This window comes from Macrosteles quadrilineatus, unplaced genomic scaffold, assembly GCF_028750875.1.
Source record: "Macrosteles quadrilineatus isolate MER2022 unplaced genomic scaffold, UCM_ALF_1.0 Scaffold_5__1_contigs__length_97177068, whole genome shotgun sequence".
Taxonomy (NCBI): Eukaryota; Metazoa; Arthropoda; class Insecta; order Hemiptera; family Cicadellidae; genus Macrosteles; species Macrosteles quadrilineatus.
The window spans coordinates 1,888,685-1,908,976 of record NW_026542598.1 but is presented as its reverse complement, the minus strand read 5'-3'; the positions used below and the strand labels follow the sequence as shown (position 1 = coordinate 1,908,976).

Below are 20,292 nucleotides of genomic sequence, written 5' to 3'. Positions count from 1 at the left end.
GCAAAATGTTTGTTTCGAAATTTCAAACCATCCCTGAACTCAAGCAGTGTATCAGGGAAGAGATTGCTTCTATTCATCAGGCGAAGGTGACTGCAAATATGCAAAAAAAATGGGAAGCCTGTGTTTAGGAGAAGGTGATATAACCTGAATGATATAATTTTTCATAAATGAAAATGGCATAGTAGTGTGTTCAATATAACGTTATTTAATACACACATGAAATTGTAGTTTGTTCTTGAGTTATTTAGTATTAAAAACCGTCAGGTTATTTTGGCGCACCCTTTACCTACATGTTACTTGCCTGTTCATTTCTTATCTGTAAATCAGTAAATCAACCGAAATATCAAGAACTAAATCTGAAGATTTTAAATAAATAATGTTTTTCACTATCTCCTCAGCATTTTTTGTGAACTTCAGAAGAATTACATGAATTTATTTAGTTTTAATTTTATTTTGTAGCTTTATTGGTAAAATGTCCTTTAATGATATAAATCTTAAAAAGACAAGCAGGGGTATTTGTTGAGCTTGTTCCCAAACATTTGCTCGCCTATACATGTTTGCCTTTGACAATTAAGGTTGCGGGATCGATCCTTAGAGATTATATTTTCGACCTGCGTGCCATTAGTCATTATGCTGTCAACTAATTATGCCACCTAACAAAAGGTAAATTTCATATATATATATAGACCAGGGTTTGACTGTTCCCTTACAAAAACAAAACTCCAACGGTGTTGAAACACACAAAATAGAAAAAATTGTAAATTAAAAACATAATTTCTAATACAGTAGACTCCCTCTTATCCGGACTCCTCGGGACCGAAACCAGTCCGGATAACGGGTTTTCCGGTTAAACCGACGTCCCCAAAAACTCGTTAAAACAGACTGTTTACCGGTACTGTGATAATCAACTTAAATTTAGGAGAGCATTGTATTTAGACACGTGATCACTGGTCTCAAATTTTTCCCTCGAGAACAGTCGTTTCAGTACTGACCACTTCCTGCCGATCTAGTCCGGTTAAACCAATCAGGGTGTCTACCAACCGGGAAATCCGGGAAAACCGGGAATTGTACTTAAATTTTTACTGGCCATGAAATGTACGGAATTGTACTTAAATGCCAGACTACGTCCTTAAATTTTTAATGGGCCATAATTTTATTGATCGCTAGTTGGTTAGGAGCACATAAAAGGTTTATCAGATGTTTGTTTACATTTTCATAATTTATTACTAGAGTAATTATGCAATAAAAATCCCATTAACAATCTCAAACCCATTAATATTTTATCACGACAATCAAGTTTCAAGTTAAGTACTTCCAAGAACTGTTGACTCAGCAGCTAGCTCATAAAAGTTGTGTCACTTTTATTACTTTACAACTTCTTTTTTTATTACTAGGGTAATTATTATTAGATCCCAAACCTATTTTATCGTGAAAATAATAGCTTTATAATGGCTGTGAAATTTCACTTCTTACTTGTACTTTCTGAAGATTCAATTTGCCGCGGCCAGTGCCTAGTGCCATAAAACTGTTTATGGTTTCATATTAAACATGTAAATAATCTACAGTCTTATTTTGTAAGTTAACCCCTTTTTTATGGACAAAACCTTCAATTGACAAAACCACAAGCATTGTTGTTTGCATTAATGTTTTATCACTATGTAAGACTGCTTGGTTTCAAATTATGTCATTGCATTTTCTGTAGCTTTGTATTATATTGTTGGCTATTCAGGTTTCAATGTTTTTTGTTTCCCATATATTTATTTATTGAGTTGTATGCTTTAAGCAATCTAAATCTTATGAACTAGAATGATGATAGTGACTTTGCTGCTATTATAACCTCATTGTTTGTTACTCAGTTTATATAGGCCCTCCTAAATAATTAGGTCTAGGCCTGGGTAATTTGACTCTTGAAAGAGCTGTAAAATATATTAAGAAAATGTAATTGAGCCTAAGATAAACAACTAATGATTGCTATGTGTCGATATTACTTTGCAAATGAAAATACAATAATCCATACCTTGATTTTGTACTAAGAATTGAGTAACAATATGCATTAAAGATGTTTTTCAAACGTAGTCAAGAACCTAACGTTGTGCCAGGGCGAATCATGCCAAATTAATCGGCCTGGATCGGATAAGCTATGTTATCAAGTTTACATGACCGATGGAGATATTTATCGCTATCGCAGGAGACAATGTTTGCATTTCTCTGTTACACTATACAAGCTTTACCTAAAGTATAGGTAGGCCTATGTTTGTTTACTTTCAATCAATTTCTATTTTGTAATTTTTAACTCTTATATATTATTATTTACTTTTCTCTCTGGTACAACTACAGTGAATAACAAGATTAATACAGTTTGACAAATCAGGAAAATTATTCTGTAGGCATAATGACACCGACAAAGATTACAGCAAAGTGTCCTTAAATGTACGGGAATTGTCCATGAATTTTTTATCCAGCATGTAGTAGACACCCTGCAATGTGCTAATCAGAATTGTCCGGTTAAACCGATGTCCGGTTAAAAGGTGTATGTTTCCCTTCACATCCAACAAACAGGGTGATTCTCTTAAGTCTATACTCTTGTCACAGTGTTTCCTCTGAACATTATTCACCCTTGATGTTGGTAGGTGAGAAGCCGTTCAGCTGTAACGAGTGTGACTACGTAACAGCTGACCACAACTCACTACGGAGACATAAGATGCGACACTCTGGACTCAGACCTTACCAGTGTCCTTACTGCAGTTACAACTGCATACAGGCCACCACGTACAAGGTGCATCTCAAGAACAAACACCCAGGTACTCAACTGATATGGTATTCTTGTCAATTGGCCAGATGCTGGCAGTAAATACTTGCTAGTTGCAATAACACCAGGTTTACATGATGCTAGTAGGTGAGACAATTGTCTGAAGACAACTGACTTGCCTGAAATTATTAACTCTGTGTAAACACTTAGGCCAATTGCCCTCACAATTAATTTCCCAGAAATTCAGTTGTCTCTGGGAATAGACTGAGGACATCTGGCCTCCAACAATCCCACAATCATGAATTGACAATTGATTGGCCTGACAACTGTCTCACCTACTAGCATTGCGTAAACCCATCTTTACCTCATACTTACATTGTCCATAGGGCTGCTTTCCTAGGTAAGTATGCTGTAAGTGCAACTGGCAAGTACTTGTCAGTCAACAAGTTACCGTCCCTACTTCCCTCATTTATAAGTTGCTTTAGCTGTAAGTTTTTGGTATTAGTAGACATTCATATTAAAGCTGTAGCCAGATTGAGTTAAAATCACACTAGTTTCATTGCCACCAGCAGAGGCACTGTAGAGTACTGTCAATCATGGATTTTTGTCAACTACACTGACAGATTACAAATTGTAGTTCTAGATATGTTATAAACAGTTTTGTTGTTTGAGGCTAGAGCCGCAGATGAAAAAGGTTTTTATATTACAAAAGAGTCACACAATTTACTTGTGTATATTAATATGTACCTACACAAGGAGTTTTTATTTCACAAAAAGTAAATTTATTATTAAATTCGTTGTAAGTTAGAGGATATGTTTGTACTATAAAGCGTTAATTTAAAAAACCTCTCAAGTTGCTTATAAAATACACTTACAAATAGGGCAAATTTCAACTATGATTATTCTATTTTGGTTATGATTTGTTAATGAATTGCTTTTTTTTGTCAGGGCTGGATGAAGGGCTCATGTTTAGCTGTCAGCTGTGTCCATTTCGAACAGTCAAGAAGGACAACTACTTGGCGCACAAGGCAGAGCACCACCTTGGAGGAAACCCTTGCAACCGACGGAAAAAACATCTACCCCAGGAGATGTCTCAGGTAGAAGGATTTCAGTTTTTGTTCAAGCATATGCTTTATCATTTTATTTAAGAGAACAAAGGTCAGTTTTTCTGTATGTCTCTCAATGATGTAACAGATGACAGCCTGATTGCTAAAAAAATTATTTCCAATTAAGATTTTTTCCTAGAAACACATTATTGTTTTTCCTTGTTTCGATCCTGACACTTTTAAAGGCAAGTTCTTTCTTCTTGAGTTTTTTGTTCAGTTTTTAGTCTACACTGTTCAATGTGCCTCTTGAATCGAGATTAATTTGAGTATTTAACAATTCTTGGTATTAAAATTTAAATGACTTAATTAACACGGGTGAGTCAGTGGTAAATGCATAGATATTATCTTGCATGTGGCCGAACCAGTGATCAAATCACTTGCATTTTAGTTCTAGATGCTCTCACAGAGCTATTTTATCCAACAGTGGTGTTTGGTATTTTGGTCTAAAACTAAAAATCTTATGAAGACACACAACACTAAGTAAATCGGTTGTATATGCAAGACGATCTTACGATTGTATAACATACAACAAACTGTAATCTTGTGCTTGCTCAATCATTACATGAATAGGTTGATCGGTCACAATTTGTGGACAGTGTTATTTCCCTTAACTAATAGATTAAAAATATCAATAAAATAGAGATTAAGATGAAAGTGTGCATGAATCAAATAAATGCACAAAGATTTGAAGTGTTCACAAATTTTTCTTAATCCATGTTGTTTTTCTTCCAATTAAAAATAATTTATTTTACTACTGACATTCAGATATAAATTTTTGTATTATGATAAAGATCAGGTTGAAGTGTTCACAAATTTTTCTTAATCCATGTTGTTTTACTTCCAATTTAAAATAATTTCTCTAATACTATTGACATTCAGATATAAATTTTTGTATTATGATAAAGATCAGATAAATACACTAATGAATAGCCAAGACCATTCTTCATTAACCAGAGGAAATAGTAATTGGATTACAGATGATATTATAAATAAAAGAATAGATGTTTTAGATTTGAGTAATACTGCTAGGAATGTTAAAGATAAATCATTTCAAAATATTCTGATTAAAACTACATGGGATATTGTAAATAGGGAAGTTGGAGCAAATCATAAATCAAGCCATGTTGAAAGTTTAAGCTTACCATATATTAAAGCCAATAAATACACTGACGTTAAAGATGTATGTCATCTCTTCAATGATTACTATACAACGATGGTTGAAAATGACATATTGCCCAAACTAATATCTTCTACTGGTTCAAAAAATATTATTTCACCCTCCAAAAAATTGATATCAAAATTTAGTCTTTCACCTATTACTTATGAAGAGCTGGACAAAATTATAACTTCTTTTGATAATAAATTTTCTACTGGCTGGGATGAAATACCAATGCCAATAATTAAACAGGCTCGTCTATATATATTATTACCATTACTACATGTTATAAACTCCTCTTTCATCTCTGGAATTTTCCCCGAAAAACTAAAAAAATCTAAAATTAAACCTTGTTATAAGAATGGTAGCCCAGAAGAAATGTGTAATTACAGACCTATCTCATTGTTATGCTCATTTTCCAAAATTTTTGAGCGAGTTGTGCATATACAACTTTCAAAATACTTAGAGGAAAATAATTTATTAGATAAGGAACAATATGGTTTTAGAGAAGGAAGGTCTGTGATTGACGCAGGAGTCGATTTTTGCGAATCTATAATTAATTCAATTGATTCAAAGGAAAAAGTAGTTGGAATATTCTTGGACTTAACAAAAGCCTTTGATAGTGTCTCACATTATTTACTTCTTGAAAAACTTAAATATAACGGTGTAAAAGGGAGAGCTTGGCGTTGGTTTGAATCTTATCTTACAGGCAGGCAGCAGTATGTCACAATTAATTGATCACATAAATAGCCATAACCAATTAATTACTTACACTTCTTCAACAAAAATTGTTAAGTATGGTGTCCCTCAAGGATCAATTTTGGGGCCCCTATTATTCTTAATTTACTTGACTGACTTCCCCTCATTGATAGAATCTCCCAATCGTGTTTGTTTATTTGCTGATGACATCAATATAAAAATATCCGGAAATTCAAATTCTAATGTGGAAGTCTCTTCTTTTGTTGAGCTTACCAAATGTAACCAATATTTAAATGAAATCAATTTATTACCGAATCCAATAAAAACTAATTATATAAATTTTTCTTCAACGAGCAAAAATACACCTGATTTTAATATTTTTATGGATACAACTTTACTAAATGAAGTTAAAACAATAAAATTTCTTGGATTGCATATAGATGATAAATTCAACTGGGACAGTCATGTTGAAAATGTTTGTAATAAAGTCAACTCAGGCATACATGCATTAAGACAGATGTCAAAATTTAGTAGTTTAAAAACCTTAAAAATAGTATATCATTCCCTGATTGAATCACACATTTCTTTTGGGTTGTGTCTTTATGGTGGCACATCAAATTTTAACCTAAACAGCATTCTGGAACTTCAGAAAAAAGCAATTCGCATCATGCTAAAACTAAAATCAAAAGAATCTGCAAAAGAGCACTTTAAAGCAATAGGAATTATGACTGTTTTTAGCTTATACATTTATCAAATAGCCCTTTATATTAAATCAAACCATGAAAGATTGCCAAAATTGAACTCTTTTCATATGTATTCAACCAGAAAAGGTAATGAATTGGCATTCAACAGACACAATTTATCGGTTTACGAAAAAATCCCATCTTATAGTGGTGTTAAATATTTCAATAGCTTGCCTGACAATTTAAAAAATATAACTAATTTTAATTCATTTAAAAAATGTTTGAAATTATTTCTCACCAACAGACCCTTGTATAAATTAGAAGATTTTTTCCAACTTCCTGAAATTAGATTTTTTTGATAGTAACAATATTCTCTGCAAGTAGTCTTAAGTTTAATATTGTGTTTTTATAACTGACTCCATTCTGTACAAAATGTGCAATATGAATAAAGTTATTTTGATTGATTGATTGATTGATTGATTGATTCTAATTGCTAGAATTAGTTTAAGTCATTTGTTGAAACTTGAAACCTATACATATACACCTTCATAAGCTAAAATTAAAATTACAAATCTCATTTTTTGTATTTTCAGGAAAATACCTCGTTATTGGGTAAATCAACATCACATAGCTTTCCTGAACATGAAACAGTCATTCTACTGGAGGAGTCAAGTGATATTTCTTCTGTACAGGCAAGTTTTTATTTTTATTTAGGAATTTCCCCCAGTTCTATAAAAGTTAAAATTACAAGTACACCTTTATCAACTCTTTGTTGCTATTACAGACTAATTCTCTTTGCTTGTATCACATAACGCATAATGTTTTAATTTTACTATCTTTTCATATATTCATATTGCAACTTATTCTTTAATGTAAATTTGTCTATTTTGTATGGAATTTCACTTTTTATGTTAATAGACTACCCTATACTGTTTAATAACGAACTTTCATAATGTAACACAAAAATATACATTTACAATAATGAGAAGTTTTTCTATTTGGTACATACAATACCTGTTAACCCTTTGGCTGCTAAGAATTTTTTGACATGTTATCCGAAAACTGCTAAGGTTTTTTACATGTTTTATCCCTAAACTGCTAAGCCTAAATGGTGAATTTGTAGAGTTTTACTAAAAATATCATAACTTCCGCAAAATAAAAGTTATTAAATTGATCTTTATTTTATTTTGTAGGATATTTTATCCTAAACAAATAAAAAAATAAAACATTAAAAAATAAATATAAAAGTACGCCCAAACAAATTTGACAAAATTTTTTTTTTTTTTTTTCAACTTTGAGACTAAAAAACATAAATAAAAATCCAACTCTTCCTGTAAACTCTATTTTTAACTGAAAGTACATGTTGTATTGAGTAAATCCTGAAAGTTGCAAGCAAAAATAATGAATTTTACACAGTTATCAATAAAACAAAAAAAAAAACTTACCGTTTTGTAGATTGGCGTCAAGAAACTGCGTAACTGTGGGTCCGGCATATATATGCCAAATAATAATTGTAAAATATAAAAAATCAGTTTATGAACACAATAACAAGAACTACAGTTAATATTTACACTATTTACATTTTCTTGGGACACTTTACTGGCACACGTGATTGACAAAGCACTCTGCGTGTACCCCAGCTCCGCACCGTACACAGATTGTGCGTGATCTTCTTTTTTTCATTTCAGGATGGTTTTCACCTGAACAGGCTCTGCAGAGTTTTTCTTTCCTTCCAGGTAACTTCCTCAGACCAAAGCCAACACGTGGACCATCACCACCACCCTCGTTATCCTCAGGACCCTGATCCTGCTTACTGGCAAGCCATTCATTTGACCACTCTTCAATTACCGATCTCATGAAATTAGCCCTACTCATCCTGCCTTGAGTTGTGTTTAGCTTATACAGCAAATAAGCATTCAACACCATGCGGCCCATCACATTGAAAATAACTTTTTTTGAATGTTTCATGGTTCTCCGTTCGTCAAGGTACACATATAGCATTTGGTCGGTTGAGTCTATGCCTCCCATACCCATGTTATACTGGTGTGCAATTTTTGTCTTGTTTTTCACAATATCTCTTCCACTTCTTCTTATAGTGTATGTCACTTTTTTTGCTTCACTATCAGTACTGAGAATTATGAACTGAGATTTATTTGTAGCCTTCTCTCTATGGGCCATGATGAGAATGGGCCCTTTCCGGACATAAGTTTTTTGAGACAATAATAGGTTTTTTACATACCTCAGTCAAATAGTCCAAAAATGGTATTGCTCAACAGCTTACATGTTTCGTTGCGAAGACAACATTATCAAAGCTTGCAACTCGTCAAAAACACATTTAAAACACGAACACGAACACAGAAGACATTGATACGGTACGAATACACAATTGACATTTAGATAGCGCTATCATAATACTGATTTGGTCCGGCGCGGCGCGGGGCTGGTAGCAGACAGTCTGCCTCCCATACACCATACACCCAGACAGTCTGCTACCAGCCGCGCGCCGCGCCGGACCAAATCAGTATTATGATAGCACTATCTAAATGTCAATTGTGTATTCGTACCGTATCAATGTCTTCTGTGTTCGTGTTCGTGTTTTAAATGTGTTTTTGACGAGTTGCAAGCTTTGATAATGTTGTCTTCGCAACGAAACATGTAAGCTGTTGAGCAATACCATTTTTGGACTATTTGACTGAGGTATGAAAAAAACCTATTATTGTCTTAACAATATAGTCCAGGGGCCGAAAACATGAATTTTGATAAGTATTTTGGCCTACAGCGTACTTCCCCAACAGTTGTCTTGGGAGGCCCACCCTATCTTTCCTCAACGTACCAGTGACTAAGGTTTGGTGTTCATACAGTAATTTGGCAAGAGACAAGGAAGTAAAAAAATTATCCAGGTACATGTGGTGACCTTTGTTCAGACAATTTGCCATCCGCAATAAAGTCATCACTACTGTACTGCCCAAGCCTGCTTCAACGACTCTTTCATTGTCATCATTCCTTTGTGCACCCTTGTAGCAATAGAATTGCACACAGTACTTGGTTACAGAGTCGCACAGCACCCACAATTTGATGCCCCACTTGTGGTGCTTTTTCTTCGGCAAATACTGAGTTAGGGCAACTCTCTTTTTGGTGCCGACGAGAGACTCGTCGACGGAGAGCGACTTTGTCGGATAATAATACAGCTTGAACAACCGATTTGCATGATCGATTATCGGTTGGAAACGCCCACAAGGATCGTAACCGGGTTCCCCATGTGCCACCAATTTATCCACATCAACCAAATGAAAAAATTTTAAAATAACCTGAAATCGATCCCTCGGCATAATTTTTGCAAAATATGGCGTCGCTTGGCTGAAGTGGGTGTCCCAATAACTCTCTATGCTTGGCTTGCGGATTAGTCCCATATTTAGAATTATTGCTATAAAAGCCTTCAATTCTAGAACGGTCAAATTTACCCACTTTCTCACTCGACTAAATGGAGACAATCCTTGCTGCTGACGCTGATCTGCGATGAACTTTCTGGCATAACGGTTTGTCTCTGTGACAAAAGTCTCTAACAAACTAAGATTGAAAAAAAGTTTTAAATATTCAATAGGCCTTGAATTTTGGGGCGGGCAATGTTTAGGTCCATTCAATTCTGAATATTGAAACTGGTGGTTGTATCCCTCATCGTTCTCTTCTTCAACCTCGTCCCAGCTGCTACTATCCCCTGCATTTTGCTGAGGAGCAGCGTTAGGCCTACCTCTTCCAACACCTCTCCTGTTACCCATAGGCCTACGCCTTACCATGCGACCTCTTACACCCCTACCACCAAAAGGCCTAGTCTGTTGTATAGGCCTAGGTTCATCTACCTCTGAGTCAGAGGTTAGGCCTAAGTCAGGACGATCATCTCGGATTTCAGGAAAACGTCTAGCCCTCCTACCTGTTGATGTGCCCGGAATTGCAGGGTCATACGTCGGATCCTCGTCTGTATCGTCAACAAAAGCAGGAGAGGAATCAACAGACGATAGATCATCAATTGAAGAGTCACTTTCATTGTCCTCACTATTATCTAAATTAATGTTCAGCCCCGATTCTCGGGCAAAATTGAATATCGTGTTCTCACTAACTGGGGATTTCGGTCGATTTTGATCACCCATAATTCGTCAACTCACTAAAACACCAACTATAAAATAAACTTGTTCATAACAAACGTCGCATAACCATAGAAACACCAAAGCACTAAACTTCAGAACATCAATAACAGCTGTCTGCTCCAACTACGCAGATAACTCTGTTCCAGTGCAGTCTAGATCACAGCTGTTTTCGTTATTAGTGTACTATATAAAACTCGACAAATACAAGTGTTGTTATAATTTTTAACGAACAGTACACTTATTAAACCGTCATTTGCCGCAAACCGCATAAAAATAACATAATATTTAGCGCCGTAAAAAAAAAAATTCGTAACAACGATATATCGTTGCATAGCAGTTCTCGGAACAAAAGCCAACAACGATATATCGTTGCGTAGCAGTTCTCGGCATGAATGCCATTGACGATATATCATTGCATAGCAGCCAAAGGGTTAAAATGATTTGTATTGACTGTTGTTTTTAGTGCTTAGTTAATAATGAAATAAATTTTCAACTGAGTTTCATTATTGAATTGAGTTTTTTGTTACAGGGTGTAGTTTTATGAAACGATCCAGACGCTGGTGGAATCAAATCTACCAGTTAGTCAGTCTTCCATCTTTAGATTTAAATGTTGTACAAAATGTTGAAGTTAACGATGTTTAAATTATTATCAAATCTAGTCCATAGATTATCATAGTCCTGGTATTTTTCTATTGTGCATTCAATTATTTTTACTAGTCTTATTGGTTTGTGAGGACCTGTTAAAACTGTTTTAATTGAGTAGAACATAGGTTTACCCCCTCCAGCAGTTATTATAGCTTTATCTTAAATGTTGCACCTAGTTTAATGGTGAAGTTTTTAATGTGTAAATTTATGACGAATGATGTTTGCAACAGTTACAACAGTACAGTTGATGTTTATGGAGTCCTGTTATATTTTGAGTTGTTTATAATTGTTTCTTTTTAACTTGCGGAAGTTGTATGAATAATAGAAAACCAATAGTAGGTATAATTTGAAACATAAATGTTGTTGTATGAAAGTGTTTTAGTTTGATTATTACTGTTTACTTTTTTTAAATATGATGCACAATTCATTGTTAATTATTTTAAGCAAGATACCCTCATCTTAAGATTTTTGGATCTTTTCTTAGTCTATGTACAAGATATGATATAAAAGAAGTATGATTGTTTCCACTTGTTTTAACGGATAAATGCCAAAGTCAATTATGTGTATAATTAATGTTGTACCATTAAGTTTGAAGACAACTACCTATGTTCTAAAATTACAAATTATAATTGGCCAATGTTGTCTCAAAATGTGTCAAACATAACATAAGTTAATAAACATGGACTCAAAGTCTATAAAAATTACTTCCAGTGTTATTTTTATGGAGAAAATATTTTTTTTATTAGTGAGTTTTCTCTATAGGGGAGAAGTTTAAGCATAGGTGGGGCATGGATAAACCTAGACCCTGGACCGATATACCTTTTCAGTTTGATAACCGTAGGAGCAAAAAATAAAAAAATACTATTTGTTTACATTTTATTTATGAAAATAATATGTCTGTAAACACGATAACTCGATTGTAGTACAAGTTTGATGAGATTTGACATGAATGTAGGGGTCTAATGATGGAGAATAATTAAACTTTCGTGAGTTCCTGAACCAGCAAGTTTGGGTTATAAGAACAAGTTAAAGTGAAGGAGTTTTAAAATTTTTCAAAAATAGATTTTTGTAATTTTTACCCTTTAAACATCATACCTATTTTAATTACAGTCATGTGGTTGAGGTATTTTATCTATGATTATTGGGGCATGATTTAGTACTTAACTGTACTTGTACTGTTTTATTTATAAATTAAAATTTTAATTAATTTACATTCTAAAACTATTGTGGAAAAAGGAAATCTGCTGATTTAAATTTTTTTACTAGCAAGTCATGTGTGATAATTATTTCACTTGGTTCCTTCATTCAATAAAAGTGTATTTATTAAATAACAATCCTGTAACATAGATATATATTTTTCTATACATATTTGTGTCTGTATAATTGTTATTGTTTCAATTAGATTGTGATTTCACATTAATACAAAACTGTATTACTAAGCCTTGCCTTTTATTTAAGTTTATTTACTAGTAGAGAGTCAAAAATCCGAACGTAAAAAATCAGTAACATCAAAAATCCCAGCCGCTCCTGAGGATTTAAAAATATTGAATTAGCACATCAGATGTTTTACAATTTCGCGGCCCAAACAGTCGGCATCTGGCAGGGAAATGAGTGAACGTACCGAGCCAGTCTGTTTTTTGTTCGTTTCCAATGTATAAACTCTACATATTTTTTCAAGAAACAAATTACAGTAATGTAACGAAAATAACTAAGTACAAAAATCATTGTTTTTATTTCATTCACTATATCCCAGAACTGTATTTTTAATACTGTAGGCCTAATTAAGAGTCTATTAGGTATTTATAGGCTATGTTTGAAAATCCGAACAAATCGGTAATCTGAACTACCTACGGTCCCAATTGGTTCGGATTCTTTACTCTCTACTGTATAGTGATCCTGAGAAAAGTTAGTAGCTATTTGCAGGTTCAAAACAATGGGAGAAATACAACTGGAGGTAGCACTGAATGAGAGAATTGAGAAACGTTGGCAGGGCATTTGTACCTAGGGGTAGAGAACTAGGGGCAGGCTGATGGTAATATGGGATTATAATAAAACCATGAGTCAAAGTGTATTACTGATACTGAAACAACATTTTATTATTAAGAAGGATAAAAAAATTACATTAGTTCTATCAAGGCTACTAAATAAAAAAATACTTCATACCAGCCAAAAACTGAACATTTTTTTCTTTCTTGATCAACATAATTCTTCTGTATGCATTCACAGAATTTGAACAAGATTTACCTAAGCACATAAAATGTTTAAAATATTTTGAGTTAATAATTATGTCGGAATAATTTTAGATTTGATCCATTTTACACAAAAACTTGAGTTTCACTTCTTTGGGGAAGGATCACATGTATCTGCAAGCATAGAACTTTTTACCGCCAAGATTCTCTTCAAACTATTCACCTCTGCCAGCGTTTGCCTGTATCTCCGAGTAGCTTCTCCAATCTGCCGTTGGTATCGTATCAGTAAAGCTGCATTTCTCTTTTCCAACATTTTCATATTTGTAAGCAATTTGGGATCGGTCATTTGAATATTCTGTTTTTCTTTTTCTATTTCGTCTTTCAACTGAGCAATTTTTGCCTCCATTTCACTAACGTATCCCTTTTCAATTGGTACCGGTATTTGATCGATTTCCTCAGTTTCAATAACAACATCTTCAGAATGTTCTTTCTGCTCCTGAATTATTTTATATGCAGGCTCATTATTTTTCTGTTCAAATTCTCTTATCAAATTAATTTTGTACATTTTCCATTTTAACAACTCCTCTGCGTTCACAGCTTCTTCTGTTTGTGATCTTAATTGTGCAATTTCTTCTTCCAGTACTTTGTTTTTTGACTCTAAGCAGTGCTCTTCTTTTTCCAATCGTGATACCTCATGTTCCATTTTTTTCACTTCTACTCTTAAGGATTTAGATTCTTGCTGTACTTTAATAAACTTCTCGTGGATTTCTTTAAATGTTTCTTCAATTTTTGTTTCATTGCTTTCTTGGAGTTTGCAAACATTGATTGGAATGGGACATGGATCCATGATTCCTTACTGCAGTGTTCCTGAAATGGTATCAGAGTAAAAATCAAAACTCAGAAATGGAGCAGAAGAGTTGTTAGATGATGTATTTTAAAATGCATTCTTCTAACATAGTTTCAATGACTTTATGACAAGTTTTCGCAAAGCCATTAAAATGCAAAAAGTCAAATAAGTAAATTTACATTATTATTATTAAAGTAGCAATTGATTAAGACCTTCATTTTTAGTTAGGGGGAACTTAAGTCTATGTTTATTCAAACGAGTTGGTGAACCAACATGATCGAACTATGTCAGTGGGGTTTCATAGGGTCAAATTGGGTTTTCTCATTTTTTACCATCTAATCATAACATTTTGAATGTTTTTCTAAACCAGGTTGTAGAGCAAGAAAAACAAACAATTTAGTACCGGTAGGCCTACACTAAAAGTACTTAAAATGTTTAGACCTCTCCAGAGAACATAAAATAAACTATAAATTTAAAATCCCCATGTTATTTGCGTGGGTAATAAAAAACAGATTTAGTTTTTTTATTTAGGAATATATTTTTTATAAAATTTTGCAATTTATTTGTTTCATACTAAGCTATTAGAATTTTAACAAAAAGACATTTATTAGGTTCGCTGTAGCAGCGAACCTAAAGTACTTATAAAACTTAATACTATTTAATAGGGAATACATAATTCTGACAATTATGTAAATATATTGGTGAATATCCAATAAACTAAGTTAGGCCGTTGGACAGTGGCGGCTGGTCCATAAGGACTCTGGGACGGAGTCCTCCCATTTTCAACACAGAAGTAAAAAAATAATAACCTACTTAAAAATAATCTTAATCCTACTACATTCAATATACATAAACGTCAGTAGGGTCAAGTTCTTAGGACGGGAAGTAATGGACGCTAGATGTTTTTTGCAATAGGTAGTACGCCGGGACTCAGTAGCTATGACTTATTTACTCTTCGCATTTTCGCTATAAACCTGTTAGGAGCTACATGATGCAAAATGTACACCGGAAATCATTTTTTTATAGGCTGTAACTCCTAAATGAGTAGTTTTATAGAAAAAATGTCAAGAATAAAAAAGTTTTTAAATTACTTTACATGTTCTAACCAAAAACCTTAAAATATAGGGTGTTCCATAAGAAATTTCAAAGCTGGCTGCCATTTGGAAAATGGCGGCTGAATTTTGAAAAACTAAATTCATATTTTAACTGCCACAAAAAAATAAAGGAATGTCCTCCATTTAAAGTTTTCTCTAATTCTTACCGTTTCCGATATCCCAATGGTGGCTTCCCTGGGTTGATCACCCTTTATATCTATTGTATACTGTATTACACGTGTCCGTTAACACGATAACTTGATTAATTTTTGTCCGATTTTGATGAAATTTGGTTTGAGAGTGAAAATTTAAAAACGTACGTTTTCAGGAAAAGAACTTTTAAAATTTGCTGTTCCGTTTTTTGAAACTTTTTTTATTTTCTTTATTTTATTGACATTTGAAGTTTCATAAAATGTCAATGGTAATGTAATATCTTTAGTGGTTTTTAGCGAATTTCCCTATAGGGAAGTAGCTATTACCGTAGGTGGCACGGTAAGACCTAGACCCGGGACCGATTTACTTTTTCATTTTGATGTCCCCAGAGGCCAAAAACACCATTCGTTCAAATTTTTATATATGTATATATATATATATAGACTTATATATATATACGTCCGTGAACGCGATAACTTGAGTAATTTTTGTCCGATTTTGATGAAATTTTGTTTAAAGGTGTAAAGTGGGATAAACTTGAATGAGTTCGCGAACCAGCAAGATCGGACCATGGGAACGGGGCTTTACGGGGGGTTTTATGGGGTAAAAATTGGTTTTCCTCACTTTTGACCCTCAAAACACAAAATTTCCCGATTTCTCTTTAGACCTTTTTAAAGAGCTTAAAAAAACAAATATTTTAGTGTATAAAAGTATTTTTGTTCGATTATTAGTAACGGAGAAAATTAAAAAAATTGTAAATTTAAAATTCCCATATTATTCTTATGGAGAATATTGTCAAATGTTGTAGTTTGCTTGTTTATGGATATATTTTGATCAAACTTGGCAAATTTATTTATTTTGTACTAAGCTATCAATATTTTACTCAAAAACACACTTTATTAGTTTCCTTGTAGCAGCAAACCTAGGTACTCGTTAAACCTAATGTTATTAAAATATATTTAACTGAAAATCAATTCAGACAAATGGAAATTCGCTTAGACGGCAGGTTTGCTGCGGCGGGGGTATTTATTAATAGAGCATCTTTGTTGGAAAAACACAAAATTTTGTCACGACCATCACGGACATAAAACTAAATATTAAAAATAGTTAATATTATTGTATAACTATGTTTTGCTATAAATTAATTTACTTTTATGGCCATTATACAATAAACAGCTCACTAAGCTTTTGGTATATTTGGTCTTTCTAAAAAAAAATAAAAAAAAAATAAAAAATTGATAAAAAACCAATTAAATCTTTTAAGTTTGTATAACTCCGAAAAAACCTACCTGAGACCCAAAAAATCGTTATGTTTTTATAGAGGTATGTTTCTTTTATGTATAAAACATTGAAATATGATGATATTTTAATTTTTGAAATTTTTATGATAGAAATCATAAACGTGATCGTCATAGGGACAAGCGGTACGGTCGTGAATTGTCTGGAATAATCTAAATCTTTCCAAACAATCCTTCAATTATACTGTTAGTTATAATAAAAATATGTGTTTCAATTGAACTAAAGTGTTCAATTAACAATGTTATTTAAGTTATTGTCACTACCAAACACAGTATAATCCATAAGGCTGGATTGGTCGTGAAAAAACCCGCGATGGTCGTGAAACTTTGGTTGTGACGTTTCGTGTTATTTGGCTCTGTTCTGGTGGTAGCCCTGCACCTTATGTTCGTGGATACAAAGTGGACTTCTAGGTTTATCTAGCAATTGAAATATCTTATAAACAAAAATTAACACCGTGTCTACTTCATCAAATGACTGCGTACAGTCATGGACACACCAAAATTACAAAAAAACACAAACTTGCCTTTATTGATCTTGTAATTCCTCCTTTCAACTCGAAACGACCGGCACTACAATCCTGACGTACACCCCGAACTAGTCTCTAAAAAGAACTGACGCAATCGACGCCAGGCTTGCCACTGTCGTGTTCCAAAGTTGAAAATTTTTCCCAAATGGTCGTGACGCCAAATCGAGGGACAGACTTATTTTGTCATGGTAGTCAGTTTGCAATGACAATAAAATTATAATATGCTCCTTTTTTGTAAGTTTAATAAATATTGATGACATAAAAATATGGCTTTATATATTTTGGCATGAATAATTAGCCTAAAAACAGCGTGGAAGTTGGAAAATGTGCCCTAGGGAACCGTCATGGTTGTGACTTTAAAAAGACTTTAAAAATGCAAAAAAAATATCTAGAACCTATTTAAAACCAAATAAATGTGTGTAACATGTTGCTCCCGTCCCAAAAAATATTAAAACACATAGTAATAAACTACAAATCCAGTATCAACGAAGTAAAAGGCCAGGGACATGAAAAACGTACGTTTTTAAATTTTTACTCTTGAATGTGTGAGGAAGGATAAACTTGAATGAGTTTGCGAACGAGCATGATCGGACCATGGGAACGGGATTTTACGGGGTAAAAATTGGTTTTACTCATTTTTGACCCTCAAAACATAAAATTTCCCATTTTACTTCTCTCTAGACCATTTTAAAGAGCTTAAAAACAAACAATTTAGTATATCGAAGTGTTTTTGTACGGTTGGTTACGGAAAGTTAAAAATTTAAAGTTCCCATGTTATTCTTATGGAGAATATTGTGAAATGTTGTATGTAGCCTAAAGAATTAGTAAACTGTTGTAACTTAGTTTGTTTGTTTTTTATCAAACTAGGCAAATTCATTTACTTTATGTTTATACTAAGCTATTAATATTTTTACTAAAAAAAAACACTTCATTACCCTAACTGTAGCAGCAAACCTAGGTAGGCTAGGTTTGGTTGCCCTTATTAAACCTAATGTAATACGCCTATAACTATACAGCGTGGCTGGTCATCAGTATTAAAACTGGGACGGGTATGGTGTCGTCCTGTAATCCAGCTACTAGGAGGTTACGAATTGTGGATATTTATAGGCATGGACTGTGGATGCGATACTCCCTGGTGTGGATTAACATCTGAACGAGTGAGTACTACGACTATCTGCAGTACTATCCTGAAAATTATACCAATTTGTATATACAAAGGCAAAAATGTGGTTCGGATTCCACTATAAACTGTAGGTCCCTTGGTTGCCATTAGCTGTATGGACTAATAATTAACAGCTGTGTCTAAGGAATAAGTCGGCCTAAGTCACTAACAAGACTACAAGATCGTGCCACTCATCCTACACTCATCTCCATTCATACTTCGCTTAAAATACCTACTTTGTATGGTGCCATTTCATTGAAAAGTATTAAAGTATTAAAAAAATTGTTGGCTTAACTACAAAGTAAATGAAGTGTGATAATGCATATAAGAGGTTCCAAGTCTAAAAACTAGCTTTCCAAAGAATTATTTTAAGTTTTTCTAAAATAACTTATATTTAAACTTATTTTTAAACACAATACAGCAATTTCTTAATTATCTGTAAATGGATTTGAGTAAGTAGATAGACGATGTTATTATTTTTGTGTTCTACATTACATTTTGAATAAGAATAATATAGATGGAGGATCAATAGTAAACTTCATTTTGAATAGTTCCAAAAAATTAAAATGAAAGTCTATGATACAAATTTAAAAAAAAAAACTTTGCTCTTTTGCATTTTTCTACACCCAGTATACAAGAAGGTAGCAAAATATAATAAAACTGTGCCATTTTATAAGCTTTCCAACCATAACTTATGCTATTGAACTTTTAGATCTGCTTAATGTTCGCTTTAGTGTTTTGAAGAATCCAAAACATGGTGTTTTAATTTTTTAACATAATGTTAGAACACTTTGTGTAGTTCTTCTATATATATTCTTCTATGTATTCATAATATTTGTAAGTTTTGTTATACATACAACAACGAATAAATAGAAATTAACAACACAGATTAAGGCTATGCTTATAGCAGATAAAACGTGTTGGTTAACTTAGTCCATGAATGAACAAAACGTAGGCCTACCTAAACAATTCTGGCTGAATCTCAATGATAACCAAATCCAAAGGGAGAATGTTAAATAGGTTTTATTTATGATTCACGAGGAATCAGATTAAAATTCTTAAGATATGCACTAAATAATTAATAGCATCTATACATTTCATACCTAAACAATACTTGTTCTTAGTACAGCCTACGGGTACGGGATTCTACTAACAAACAGACAGTACTAACAAGCATTAAAGGAAAGGGAAGTGCAATATTTTGCCCGACAACAATGCTAACTTGATTAGTGTTGAACTATTTGGTTACTTACAAAAATAGTGCCTCCTGGATTAATAACTTCTTGATTAGCATCGTACGTGTTATTAATTACCTGAAAAATGCAGAAATATATTACGTCTACTAACACTTGCAATAATATATTTACACTTATACCACATATTGTCTGTGCTTATACTGTTGACTTACAAGACGGTGGTGGGTAAATACATGTAAAAGTTGGTTCGCCTATTGGGTCTGATGATGATTGGAGTGCCCAATCGAAATCGATCACCACTACCATAACTTTTACATGTATTTACCGTCTTGTAAGTCAACAGTATAAGTGTAAATATATTATTGCAAGTGTTATTAGACGTAATATATTTCTGTATTCTTCTGGATTAAACCACCTATATCTGTATTATGGCCTTATCACCATCATAGCCACACAGTCACAGATTATTGTAAACATACATGGACTAACCAACACAAAAAGGCAACGCGTTTTATTTTTATCTACGATTACGATACAAATCCATTAGGTATCCACGCTAAAATTCATACAAGTTGGTGTTTTACTCAGTGGCAGTTCTAGGACCTTGTCAAGAGGGTGGCAGGGGCGACTAACACTATCAGGGGGT

The 20,292-nt window shown here is 33.2% G+C and overlaps 2 protein-coding genes across 5 annotated transcripts in view; one reads left to right on the top strand and one right to left on the bottom strand.

The window, feature by feature from the left end:
- LOC128993971 (uncharacterized) overlaps window positions 1–12,466 on the top strand; it is a 41,840-nt gene extending 29,374 nt beyond the window's left edge. Inside the window, exons 14-17 of the mRNA XM_054418119.1 lie at window positions 2,631–2,801; window positions 3,698–3,846; window positions 6,987–7,085; window positions 11,065–12,466. Of these exons, the coding sequence (XP_054274094.1) occupies window positions 2,631–2,801; window positions 3,698–3,846; window positions 6,987–7,085; window positions 11,065–11,079 (434 nt within the window). The 3' untranslated portion in view covers window positions 11,080–12,466. The remainder of the gene's footprint in view (window positions 1–2,630; window positions 2,802–3,697; window positions 3,847–6,986; window positions 7,086–11,064) is intronic.
- Window positions 12,467–13,267: 801 nt separating this feature from the next.
- Window positions 13,268–20,282, bottom strand: LOC128993976 (uncharacterized). Of its 4 annotated transcripts, none has more exons than XM_054418127.1 (2): window positions 20,231–20,282; window positions 13,268–14,236 (listed from the first exon to the last, which is right to left on the bottom strand). In XM_054418127.1, exon 2 carries the CDS (start codon window positions 14,214–14,216, stop codon window positions 13,515–13,517), a length of 702 nt encoding a protein of 233 aa, XP_054274102.1. In that variant the 5' UTR covers window positions 14,217–14,236; window positions 20,231–20,282; the 3' UTR covers window positions 13,268–13,514. The 4 variants fall into 4 exon arrangements, with proteins under 4 accessions (XP_054274102.1, XP_054274103.1, XP_054274100.1 ...); XM_054418128.1 differs by lacking the exon at window positions 20,231–20,282 and adding an exon at window positions 19,704–19,747; XM_054418125.1 differs by lacking the exon at window positions 20,231–20,282 and adding an exon at window positions 19,554–19,584.
- Between the last annotated feature and the right edge of the window lie 10 nt (window positions 20,283–20,292).